The following is a 13722-nucleotide window of genomic DNA, read 5'->3' as shown; positions in this document are numbered from 1 at the left end:
TGCCGGTCCGCTACATATGTTCAGCTCAATGTTAATATCTTTATTTTCTCTCTTCTACATGCAATTAAAATAAAAACGTTTATTATTTTTTTTCAAAATAAATGTTTATGAATTATTTACATTTACCAATTAATAATATAACCAAAGAATATCTATACAATACAAGAAAGTATTCCTTTACAAATCAAAGTAAGGTGGTAATGCTGGTAAAGAGAAAAATCTAGCGTATGTTCAGTGTGAAAAAAGGAAGTGGGTAAAAATATTAGAAATTTAGAAAATACACAATTAATTTAATTAAATATTAATATTTACAAAGTGCTCTTTGTTTTTATTTTATTCATTTATATAAATGCTGAAAAGTAAAGTTGTTTTTTGCATGCAGAAATTGACAGTTGTTTCTTTATCTCTTAGGCATTTCTGTTATTTAGCGTTTCCTTTTTGCATTTATCCGCTTCCCTCGCGCCTTTTTTGACAGTTGGTAAGCAGCTTTATTTTTGAGTGCAGCGATTTTAACATGTGTAACCAAATTTGTGAAAAGAAATTCAATTTAAGAAAGCAAAAGGTGAAATTATGTGAAATTTAGCATTAGAAAAGTGTAGTGTAAAGGCTAATATTGCTGCAAACGTTTATTCAAGGTGCGTGCTATTAATACATAAGTGTTTAAACTACGCAGCCACCACGCAACGACAGCTCTGACCATTAGACAGACACACTTAAGTAAATATGCATATTTTCTAAAATATATATCATATTTAATTTATATCTTTCCACGACAGATGAATCACTGAAAATTCCTATATAATTCCGGAGTTGTAGTGTAGTTAGTGCCAAAGAAGAAGCTGCGGCGCAAGCCATTAAAGAATTGCAAACCGGCAATGTGCTCAATCTCTCTGATGTCAGCTAGAAAATTTCGTATATTCGTATTTGTACTAATAGGCGCATTTGGCATTATATATGCTTCCATATATGGTTGGCCGCCCGGTAATTTAGATTCCACAGTGATTACTTTGAAAAAATGCGTAGGCACCGCAACAGTATTCTCACCAATAACCTCATATTCCACGCACCACTTTCCGTTTGTCCTTCTGCTATTCTCTACTTCTGTAAAACCAGCCATTTGACGCTTTGGTTTATATAGCGGTCCGGTACAAACATATACAGAACCGTAGCGTTCTGTTAATTCGCGTACATAAATTTCCAAATTATTCCATGCATCACGATTGAAACCCTTACCAACTTGTGGCGCAATATTTGTCAGATAAAATGTCTCATTGCAATGTGTCTGATGACACTTATGATTGCCAGCCGCAGCCAAATGACCGCGATCGAATCCAGAATTTTTGTAATCAGTTACATCAGCTCGAAAGTTGGAAGGCACACTCATATCGGCTTGATAATTTGCTTCATGCCGACTTGCCCCACCACCATTAGATTGAACACAGGGCGCACGTAAATGCTCGTAAACCCAATGTGCAACACGATTGCGCCGATCATAGGAGAGTACAAAATCAGAATAAACACGTATATCGTCCAGACCAGGGAAGCCGTACTTCATGATCTCTGACATACGCGAACCGTTACCGACTGACTGCTCCCGACAGTTAAGATTTAAAAGTGGCAGCTGCAAGTAAAGTGTTTGTGAAAATTTGTAATAAATATGCAAAAGTGTATGTGTAAAGTGATGACCAACCGCGTCATTTAATTTTTCGCGTATATAGAATGCGTATGGATCCTCTTGTATAAGCTGTTGTAGCTTATGCCAGAAATCATGGTGCTGATAGTAAGCGCCTAGTACGAAAAAGCTGCTGCCGGTGAGTACCAATAATGTTAAACCAACGCCAAAGAAAGGCATGCTGCCGTTAATTATTTATTTTACATTTATATGTGTATATACTATAATATTATATTTTTTTATGGTTTTGGGTGCTAGCTGGCCAAAAGTAGTTACAACTTTTTTTAATTTTATTACACAATTTATTTTTAATTTTTGGCAGTTTGAATTTTTTTTGACAGCGATAACAACAACTTTTGAAGTATTTAGGAAAAGTGTGAGAAAAATGCAAAATAAATAGATATCACGTGTGGTGAAAACTTAATACAGTACGAACAAAAATTTGTTAAAGTTTGTGGCAAAGTATTTGTTTTAGATGTTGTGCGGCACAGATTTTTGGTGTCACATTAAACCTTTTAAAATAATTCCCATCAAAAGATATTATACCATTTATAGAGCTTAGTAAAAGTAGATTTTTTTATCTTGAAAGTATACATTTAAACACAAATACATACCAAGTAGTAGCCAATATAAAACCTTTAATGGCTTGCGCGCAATACTACATACATACTTATATGCTGACATATGTATGTGCATGTTTTTCAGAAACTTTCGCAAAGTTAGCCTGCAGGCATAAAATAAAAGGCGGTCATAAATGCAATAACGGAGATAAACGTTGAATTCGCTGGAAAGATTTATATGAAGAGTTTTTTAGACACGGATTTTCTTATTACATACAAAGCAGATTGCAAAAACACTTAAGATTTCAAAGCGTGCAACGCTAAAGGGAAATTGAAAAGCAAAAGTGTCTCAAAAGACTAAAACGAAGTCATAAATTTTATAGTAAGAAAAGTGGGCATTGGCAAAGTGTTATATAGTATAATGTTGAATGGAGACTACAGAGAAAGTTGAGTGCTATTGCAAAAAAAAATAATAATAATAATGAAAGATTCAAAATTTAAAGAATAATAAAAAATATGCAAGTGCGTTTAATACGTAGGTACATTTAATACAGATGAACTATTATTAACTACCTTAATGACAAATTTCACAATTTTTGAGATATCATTCTGAAAATTTGAGCACGTCTTTTCTCACCAAGAGGCTACTAATTTGACGTAATTGCCGATATCGTATGGAAAAAGGGTAGTCGAAAAAATCGTTTCCTATTTATGAACCAAATATGCACCATTTTGGTCGACCACTTTTTGCCATTTTTCCGCAAGAGATATTATTCCACCAGTCTAAAACTTTTCTGGTTTCTCGACGAAAAACTGCGACAAGTAATTTTCACAGGCTTCTCTTGAAGCCAACTTTACTCCATTAAGGGAGTTCTGCATTGACCGAAACAAATGGTAGTCCGATTGTGCAAGGTCAGGGCTTTATGGTGGATGCATCAAAACTTACCAGCCAAGCTCTCCCAGTTTTTGTAGAGTCATCAAAGCGTTGTTCTGATGGAAGACGAAGCCCTTTCTGTTGATCAGTTCTGGCCGTTTTTTTCGATTGCATGCTTCAATCTCATCACTTGTTGATAGTAAAATGTAGAATCAAAACCACCAAACACTCAGCATAACTTTCGAGGCGTCAATCTGGGCTTTGCGGCCATTTATTGAGCTTCACCACGCTTGGACTATGATCTTTTTCGCACATTACTCGTATTGTCGTATTTGATCTACTTTTAGTCTCCTGTTACCATTCACTTCAGAAATGGTTCGATTTCATTTCGCTTCACCAAAGAATCGCAGATATTAATTCGGTTCATTAAATTTTTCACAGACAATTCATGTGGTACCCAAACATCGAGCTTCCTTTTGTAGCCTCCCGTTTTTAAATGGTTCAAAATCGTTTGATGATGAATGTTAAGTTCCTTAGCGATGTCTTGGTTGCTTATGTGATGCTCCTGGTCAATCTTTTCCAAAATTTCATGGACTTTTTCAACGATAGGTCGACCAGAACGAGGTGCATCTTTCACATCGAAATTTCCAGAACAGAAGCGAGCGAACCATTGGCGAACTGATACAGCATCGTCTCCGAATTTAATTTACGAAATTTATCAGTTGCAGACAATTGAGTAACAATTCACATAACCACTCGAAAAGGCATGTTTTAAGCAATTCGCACAGTGTCATTAAAATTTATCACATGAAAATCAGCGCGTACTTATGTAACTCAAACTTCAGCACGCTTTTAATGAAGCCAAACCCATTGACACCTAGCACGTGTTTCAAGTACATCAACGCGAGTCGTTGAAAAGTTAACGGTTTCATTTTAACCTTAATTGGTGGTTTTGCTCATTAGCATTTGTTTGCGCATCGATTGGAGATGCGATGAAGGCATAAAAAGCTGCTACCAACACGTCAAAAACCAATCTGCGCGCGCTGACAGGGGAGGTGTACTCGTGCCAACAGTGTGCTGTGCTGTTGCTACTGTGTGTGTGTGTGCGAGCGGAAGTGGGCTGATGGGCAGGTGTTGGGTCGCCGAATTTTCAGCGCCCTTATCAAAGTGTTGACGTGTGGAATGCGGCGCAATAAGCCGAAATTAGCGCATATATGCACAAACATACATACTAAACACACATACATACATATATACATACATACCGCATATGTTACATAGCGACATGTAAATTGTAGTTGTTCAAGTATAAGAGTTATTGTGCCAGTGTGCGCGCACGTTTGTGTATGTGGAAAATTTGCATAATTGAAAAATGTATGCACTAATACTGTGTCATCATTGGAGTTTGTGGCTATGAAGTACATATGTGTGAACATTTGTGGGCCGCCAGCGACCAGGTTGTTTGTGCCTGGTAAAACGCGCTCACCCACTCGCTCACCTGTGTGCTGAGGTGCTTCTAATGTGTGCATACATACAGGTATCTCGTCTGTGGTTAGCAGTTAAGTGCAGCTTATAAATTTTTAAATAAATTTGCCTTTGCTTTTGCGTTTGCTTTTGCTTAAGTTGACAGGAAACACTTAGTGGCGTATTTAATGACACGAAGTGCAAGCTTGAGCGACAGCGGTACATTTTTGAGGGTCAATTTTGTTATGGAAGCAATTAAACGTGCGACGTGTGTGGATAGAAGGGCTTTAAATTTCAATTAAGTGTTTGGCGGTTTATCTATTTAAATGATTTATGATGAAGATTTCGCATCGAATTACTGCAATTTATGAATAAATCATGTTTGTGCTTACATTACTAGCATTTTAAATTAATAAATTTGTAATGACAAAGTTTTTCCGTTAAACTAATATCATTTCAGCTTTTCAGTGTGCACGAGTTGAGAAAAATATTACGAATATACACTTTTAAGAAAATAAATGAATATAAAAATATGAAATAATTAATATGAATGAAAATAAATGAAGTAATACTTCGAAGTAATCAATATATATGCTAAGTGATCCCATCAAAAAAATTTCTTCGGAGTTTGCATGATTTCTTTATATAATAAACTACACCATACTTCGTGAACATATCTCGTCAAATGAAAGAGTTTTTCATACAAGCTCTTCATTTCGATCGCCGGGTTTGTATAACAGCTATGTATATGCTATAGGGTTCTGATCTGAACCATTTCTTCGAAGAATACATTACTGCCTTAAATAGTTAATAATCCATGCCAAAATTCGTCAGGATATTTCGTCAAATGAAAAAGTTTTCCATAGAAGAACTAGATTTCGATCGTTCAGTCTGTATAGAAACTATAGGCTATAGTGGATCGATAACGGCAGTTCCAGCATATGCGCAGCTTCTCGGGGAGAAAACGTCTTGTGCAAAATACAGACCGTTATGTTAAAAACGGAGTTCTAGTTCGCTTACATACAGAGAGACAGACTGACAGACAGACAGAAGGACATGGTTAAATCGACTCAGCTCTTCGAGAAGATCTTCTTCTTTTTTATTGGCATGAATAACGCTTACGCGGTTATAGCCTAGTTTACAATAGCGCTTTAGTCGTTCTTCCTTTTAACATTTTGGCGCCAATTGGAGTGGATTGTAGCCAGGTCCTCCTCCACTTGGTCTTATTAACGGTGGTTACTTCGTCGAATACTGTCCATTCGGACGACATGACCAAGCCAGTGTAGCCGCTGTTTCTTAATTCGCTGAACTATACCAATGCTCATCGTTCCATCGACTGCGGTATTCGCAGTTTTCAATCATGCCTCTGCACCATATAGCAGGACGGGGATGATGAGTGACTTGTAGAATTTGGTCTTTGTTTGTCGAGAAAAGACTTTACTTCACAATTGCCTACTCAGTCGAGTACGAAGTTTGCTTGTTTGATGACAGTTCGTATTATTTCTACAGAAGTAAATTGAAGAAGCCGCACGATAGGGAGTCGGCTTGTCTTCGTCTCAGAGCGAACAAATTTTGAAGCTCGCTGCATTATTTTCAAAAAAGACTGGAAAGAGAATAGTTGTAACTCTTACAACTTACTCAGATGATATCACAACACATCACATATCACGTCATACCAACAAAGGGTGCTCAGAAAAACAGTATTAGTATTGCTAAAATCAATATCGTTTTATACCATATATCACATCTCATCATGTCATAAAGACTTTTTATTATTTATTAGACATATTTACAACTTCTGGTGGTGGGTTAGTAAAAATTTTAAATTCCATATGGTTTTGTCAAATAAATAAAATCATTCTAAAATAAATATATATATTTTGATTTGATTTTTGAACTCAAACTCTACACTTAAAAACTATACAAATTTATACTCGCTGATAGAATTATTTTCGTCTTCGAATAGTCCATTTGTTTCGTTATCTATGGCAGCTGTGACGAATCGTTGCGGTTGTATATTTGGACCCAGTGCATATGGCGGCTTAGCTGCTGTTTTGACATAGAATGTACCCCTCTTTGGCGTAGAGGGCTCGCCACCCATACGAAATTCCACACCCGTCTCCGAAAATATCCAAACATCATCCGATTGACGACGACAGAGTGTACCCCAAAATCCCAATTTGCTGGTAATCGATTCGGCAAAGTAGTGGTAGGCCCGCCGATGAGAGCAACCATAAAAATAGCACTTCTTCTGGTCACGTCCATAATTGGGATAGAAGGTGGCATGACCGACTGGTTCTTCGAAACCCAAACTGCTGCTAGTCTGTATAGATTCGACATACTCAGCATCGCTTGGATCGACGCGAAACTCATCGCTGACGTCGCGAAACTTTGGACCGGCCGGATCGAGCGCATAGATCGTATTGAAGCGGTAGGGATGTGCTTGCTTGCCAGCGCTACCGGCGATTTGTGCGCCCAAAGAGTGACCAATCAAATAGACATCATTATAATTGAGGCCGGTGCGCAGGTGCAGAAAACCAACAAAATCGGCAAGTAACCGACCTAAATCCTCAACCATTTCGACGACACTATAATAATTCACATTCGACGAAATAATACTCCAATCACAGACGATTATGTTATAGTCGCTCGGCGTTACAGTGCCATTGAGATCACTGTTGTTTAAATACACACTGTTGATTGGTGCACTGGTGACGACGTTGGCATCTTCGGTGGAAACATCTGACAGTGGCTCGCGTTTGACTAGACTCAGATACGCATTTTTGACAGCACGATTCAAGGCGCCTTTGCTCTGACTCATCCAACCGTGTATGATTATTCTGCGTGAAAGAGAGAGAAGAAATATGTGTGATCTTTAATATGTACCACTGTATTTTTGTGATTTTGGGTATATACTACGTAACCATATTATACATATGTGTATGTATGTTTAAATATGAAGTGCGTTCAACCAAGACTTTCAACGAAAAATATTCAAAATAAAAAGTGTTAATTTCTCACTGAGTCATAAAAGTTGTTAAAACCGGTGTCTGCAGCTGTGCATACAATTTGTTGTTTATATCTGCATATACTATATACTACCATATGTGATATACTATACAAGTATATAGCCGACGCATAAATGTTGTTTTTGTGGTCTGTATGAGAAAGTGCCGACCTCAAAACCAACTGCGAAATTCAAAGAAGTCAATCGCTTATCAAATTATTTACTTTTTTATTCGTGCATTAAAATCACAAAGGAATTGATTTTAAGTCCTCACAACATGATTCACATACGTTCTTTGACTCTCTAAAGTCAACTTCAGAAAGACTAAAATTGACAGAGAACTAAAATTATCGCCATTGACTGTTACGTTCTCATCGGCATCACTTTTGAAGAAATATGGACCGCTGATTCCACCGGCCCACAAACCACGCCAAACCGTTGTTTTTTCTGGATGAAAAGGCAGCTCTGGAACCTCTTCAGGGTGCTCTTAATCCCAAATGCGGCAAGTTTGCTTGTTTACATACCAACTGAGCCAGAAATGAGACACATCGCTGAAAAAAATATGGCTTGAAAACGTCTGATTTTTTGGATTTCAAGAGCCCATAGAGTGAAGGAAGGTCGAGCGGGTTCACTTCTTGCACAAGCTGTATTTTGTATGCTTTCGTTCTATTCGTCAGTCCGAGTAGCTGAGAACGGCACTTAATCGACACTTCACGCTCTTCGCTAATTCGAATTTTCATAATAAAGTTGAACGATTAGTAAACGTTGTTCAGCCGTAAGTCTTTCCATGATGAAAAGCCAAACAATACTGAAAAAAATTACATTCCAGCTTGACACGATTGATCTGTCAAAAAAAGGCTATTGGAAAAAGTACCTCTATTTGGATCACCCGTTCTATCGGTCAGATGAACATGTGGTAAAAAGTTAGCAAAAGGAACTGGCGTCCACATATTCAGTATCTGAGGACTTAAATAGTTTTGGTCGGACTTGAACTGGTTTTGGTATGGCCTCAAAGGCACTATTCGAGAAAAGTTTTTTCCGTTTCAGATAGAATCAGAAGGAATTAGATATAGATATAGAATATAATCCGAATTCACCCATTTTCATAGCGGGTAGAAACCTTAAATGAATTTGTAGTTATTATAGCTTGAATGTTTTTTAAGAGAAGAGGGAAATGGCCATGCCAAGATTTTTAGCCAAAAAAAAATTCAACCATAAATTCTTATGCTAATGCAATCGTTGTAGTAAATAACAACCTTGGGTTATGGTGGAGCTTAGTTATGACACTTTATATGTTTTCGATTAATGGCGTTTTGTAGACGTGGCAATGGTCCGATTCTGCCCATCTGCAATACCGATCCCCTTCGTAGCCAAGAAAAACTTGTACGAAGTTTCATCCACCTCTGCTTCCCCGGCGGAAACTGCGTTGAATAATCTCAGAGCTGGAGTGTTTTCATCTATTCGGACGACATGACTTAGCCAGCGTAGCCGGTGTCTCCTAAATCGTTGAACTATGTCAATGTCGTCGTACATCTCGTAAGGTTGATCGTTTCATCGACTGCGGTATTCGCCGATGCCAATGCGCAAAGAACCATACATCTTCCGCAGAACTTCTTTGTACCATTCTCTTGAAAATTCGACTGGCGCGCTGTTGTAAACTCGGCTATAACCGCATATACGCCAATAAAGAAGAAGTATAGAAGAAGTATCGATTACTCGGACGGACAGACATTCCGAATTCGGCTTGTTCGTCATCCTGATCATTTCTATGTATCTAACTCGATTATCTTTCGTGATTAGTTTTAGGTGAACAAAACTATAATACCCTGTAGCAACATGTTGCAAGTGTATAAAAATCGTTTCTATGATTTAGTTAAATCTGTAAAATCCTTTCGAACGGTCTTTTCTGTTGATTTTATCTCATGTGTGAATATCGGTTAATATATGGGGCTCGGTATGCCCATGCAATATAATACAAATATTTCCTAAGTCAGATGTGATTTGTTATTGTGTATGTTGTTGTTGTAATTTTCATATTTATCGACCTCTATTTGCGAATGCTGCTTATTTCCTATTTGCATTTGTTCGCTATCAACTCTGGCGTGCAGTTTTTATACTACCGTTATAGATTAAACGAGCCTTTGTTTGTTTAGGTAATTAAAAACGTCTTCAATCTTCTCACAATTAATTTCGTAATATTAATAAACAAAAATATCAATTAATCGCTTTCGTCCCGCCTGCATTGGACATTGTGATTTTTATATTTTTTGCTTGCCTGAGCACATTATACTAAGTAGCAATAATACCTATGTACTATATAAGTACATGTATGTAGTTATTACAAAGTATCAATTAGTGATTAATTAGTTAAAAGTATAGGCATTGCGCGAGTTTATTGGTGTATTTGTCATAATGGCACAGTAGCGGTGACAAATGCGTTAATTATAAAATCTGTGCTTATTACGTAATTACAGTTTGCTAGCTTTGATTTCGTTAATTTCTCACATTAGGGTGTTTCTTTGTTTTGTGAAATCGGGTATTTCATATAAATTTTTCGACTGAATTTTGAAATAAATACATTTTCTGATTGCTATTTAAAATACTGTATTTACTGATATATTGGGTGGGCGAAAACGTCTTTTCGTATTTCTAATCAAACTTTTTTTATATTTATACTAATAAATAAATAAACAACGACATTTATTGACAACATATGAAAACGACTTTTTCGACTACCCAATATATGTATGTATGTATAGTATATATGTACATATTTTTTTAAATTGACATTTCTAGTAGACTAGTGCAGAAGCCTTTGAAAATATTAAAAATAGAAAGAAATTCACAGTAAATTGAATTGGAAATGAAAAATAAATTAAAAAAATTTAAAGGAAAGCTAATTTAGGGTCTGATCTGAGATCGGAAGAGAAGGGGCGTGTTTCAAGGGTTCTCGATTTCCGGCAAGGCCACGAATCCTATAGAAAAAGTTATATGTCAAAGTTGTAGATAATGAAAAGATCTACAACTTTTGGATTTTGGATTCACACCTTTTTCACATAACCTCAAAATGTATGTGGAATATTCAAATACCTAGTTTTTTCACTTTTAAAATCAGATAATGAAAATACTCTTTCGGAAGCACATTTTTCCGCTTTTTCTTAAATTTTGGTCTAAAGACAAAATGATCATATTTTATTCTATATTGAAAATGTTTCACAAAAATAATATTTTCTCAATCAAAGTGTTGGATTTATTATGGAAAAAAAAAAAATTCAAGCAATGCCGAACAAAACAAAAAAAGATCGAATTCACCGTAGCGACAATATCCCTCACAAATATATTATAAAATATCCGGTCCATGCCAAGATATCTCCTCAAAAGTTGAGGAAAAGAAAAAGTACATGATTTAGATCGTTCAAATATGTTATAGTGACTCCATCTGAATAATTTGTATTACGTAAAGACATCTTGTCTAACAAAATAATTTTACATACAAGAACATAATTCCGATCGTTCAAGTTTTTTTGGTAGCTATATGCTATAGTGGTGCGATACCAAAACGATTAAAAAGTAGCTTTATGAAAAATAAAATAAAATACCTATTTTTGGGGCGAAAATAACGTGTGTTACATTTCAGATCGATATCTTGAAAACTGAGTGATTAGTTCATATATATACAGACAAACGAACATGGCTAGATTGACTCAGCTCGTCACGTTGGTCATTTATATACACTTTTTAGGATCTCCGATACTTCTTATAGCATCTCAATGACAAACTTAATATACCCTGTTCAGGGTATTAAAAAAAATTTCAATATGGACCCACCTTAATGCAATTGTTTATAGACTAACGTGTTGGCAATCAAAATTTCTGTAAAAAATAGTTTGCGTGACATTAACGCAATTAAAAATTTATTTATTTGGGTTTTGAAACGCACGTACATACATACATACCTAGCAAAAAACTAAGGTTAATTTTTGAAGAAATTAACTACATGACGAACACTAAAGTAAAATAAGTGAAATTTTATCAAAAATTTTAGCATGAATATTACTCATTACTCGGTTACTAATACTATGGCAGAGTACTCATATTATTTCCAATACCTCGCGCTAAATACATCGATAAGTCCCCACTTTGCGGATTTCGAAAAATGTAATCTCGAAACTTAACTTGAGTTTGCTTGAACGCTTAAAACTAAAGACAGTTATGGCTATTTGACAGTATTTGTACATATGTGTCTTAAAAATTTTGAAGTAATAAAACTATCTACTAACCTCGTTGGATGATCTGGATTAAAATCAGACATTTCCAAGCTGCTGCCATCGTCTGTTATTATTTCACGTCCACACTCGGCAAAATCCCTTTTATATAAATAGAATTGCATTTTGACGCGCATGGAACTGGTGAATGGTATCCAGTGTTTGAAGAAACGCTTCAGGAAAGTAGAATCGAAAAATCCGCTTGGTCTGCGTAGCGTGTGACCGCAGACGTCACGCAATGAGCTAGCTAGCGGTGCGCTGCATGCTGATGGCACTGCCGAAATGAAAAACAATAATTGGGGAATTGTTATAAATTTACAAAGGTTTTTAGTAATATATTTTTATAAATTTGAGGAGGTTCATTTCAGCGATTTTGATAAAGACAGGCTTCATGCTGGTTTATGCTTCTAGTATTCAAAAGGCTCTGTTTTGATTTGGTATCAATATTTTAAGTTGATAGAATTCAAAATAAAGAGTTTCATCTAGCGATTTGTTTGGCAGAACTTGTAAGACTTACTTTATTTTAAAGAAAGTTCAAAAATTCCAGCAATTATACCACAGCGCTATCTGTCATACTTTTTAGACCGAACAAATTCTACAAAATTTTGTGAATAATTATATTATTTAGTAATTGTATACCCTATATCGTTTTAGACGCCTTCAAAAACAGAACTGAGATACCATAGTTTGAAAAACTTTTAAGTAAATCTTCAAAATAACAAGAGCTTTGCTTATAAACTTTTGACAGGCCTGACAAGCAGAGTCATAAATATGCTTGTATGTATTTTTGTTCTATGTTCGAGCTTTGTAAGGTATTTTTAGAGATTAGGGCGCCGTTCGCACGACGGTCCGGTCTATATGGTATAACCGGAATATACCCGGTTTTTTATCCAATCGAGGACTGTCAACTCTTCCAAATTACTATAGGAATATTTTCTGCCGTTCCAGAAACAACAACAGAGACTCGGTCGTACATAAATATGATAGAAATATTTTTTTGCGGATTTCAATCCACTTTTTCTACTTTAACGAAGATTTTATTTAATTTCACTTGGATTTGTACTGTTTCATTTGCTTTAGTTTTCATGTATTTTCAAAAACAATATTACTTTTTGCGCTTACTACTCTTCTCTCTACCCATTTTATTTCTATACGTACCATTTACAAAAACTATCACTAGAACAACAACTGCGACTAGACGAGAGAGGCGCAGTGTGTCTTGAATCGCGGATCTGTGGTGCATCTGAATTTGTTAATAGTAAATAAGCTACTCCGTAGTTGAGCTCAGTCAAGTGGAAAATAAACAACAACACTTTCACTTCATGGATTAATAAATGGAAAAAAATAGTCGTAGTAAACAAAGCACACACTCCTACTCGATCTTTTCAATTACGAAATCCGCAAATATGTCAACGAGATAGCTTATTAGCTGCGATTACTAAACACAGAACCGAAAACTCTTCCAACGACGCGTAAATGTCGACGTTGACAGCTTTGGCTCGCGATTCGCCTGCTTTTGTGAATGCCGTTGAACTGAAGCTGCGATCACAGCCGTTCCCCGCCGTACTCAATTCGCAATCAACAAACGCGAACTAATTTTATCGGCATAAATATCGTTTCGTATTCGTTTCATATGGATAAATAAAGTACTACGGAGTTACGTATACTAGCTCACAACTAGTCGGAGCGATTGCCGTCGCGCAACTGACTCCGCCAGCACTTTAGCAGCGCAAATACACAAGCACATTGGCATGAGTCGAGAGTCGATTGATCTTGTCGATCAGCTGTTGAGCTCTGACAACATTGCTACCGGACGCTGACATAAACTGTTGACTATAAAAGCGAATGAGCTAATTGAATGTTTATAAACGTAACATTGA

At 36.2% G+C, this 13722-nt stretch overlaps 2 protein-coding genes across 2 annotated transcripts; both read right to left on the bottom strand.

The window, feature by feature from the left end:
• Nucleotides 1–578: 578 nt before the first annotated feature.
• LOC126753082 (endonuclease G, mitochondrial-like) lies at nucleotides 579–1990 on the bottom strand. Its single transcript, XM_050464214.1, has 2 exons — nucleotides 1691–1990; nucleotides 579–1621 (listed from the first exon to the last, which is right to left on the bottom strand). The coding sequence occupies exons 1-2, from the start codon at nucleotides 1850–1852 to the stop codon at nucleotides 782–784; spliced, it is 1002 nt and encodes a 333-aa protein (XP_050320171.1). The 5' UTR covers nucleotides 1853–1990; the 3' UTR covers nucleotides 579–781.
• A 4319-nt stretch (nucleotides 1991–6309) lies between these two features.
• On the bottom strand, nucleotides 6310–13633 carry LOC126753080 (phospholipase A1). Its single transcript, XM_050464210.1, has 3 exons — nucleotides 13001–13633; nucleotides 11858–12116; nucleotides 6310–7410 (listed from the first exon to the last, which is right to left on the bottom strand). The coding sequence occupies exons 1-3, from the start codon at nucleotides 13083–13085 to the stop codon at nucleotides 6489–6491; spliced, it is 1266 nt and encodes a 421-aa protein (XP_050320167.1). The 5' UTR covers nucleotides 13086–13633; the 3' UTR covers nucleotides 6310–6488.
• Between the last annotated feature and the right edge of the window lie 89 nt (nucleotides 13634–13722).

The sequence above is a fragment of the Bactrocera neohumeralis genome, chromosome 3 (assembly GCF_024586455.1).
Source record: "Bactrocera neohumeralis isolate Rockhampton chromosome 3, APGP_CSIRO_Bneo_wtdbg2-racon-allhic-juicebox.fasta_v2, whole genome shotgun sequence".
NCBI lineage: Eukaryota > Metazoa > Arthropoda > Insecta > Diptera > Tephritidae > Bactrocera > Bactrocera neohumeralis.
The sequence above is the reverse complement of the archived record's forward strand: the minus strand, read 5'-3'. Positions and strand labels throughout refer to the sequence as shown.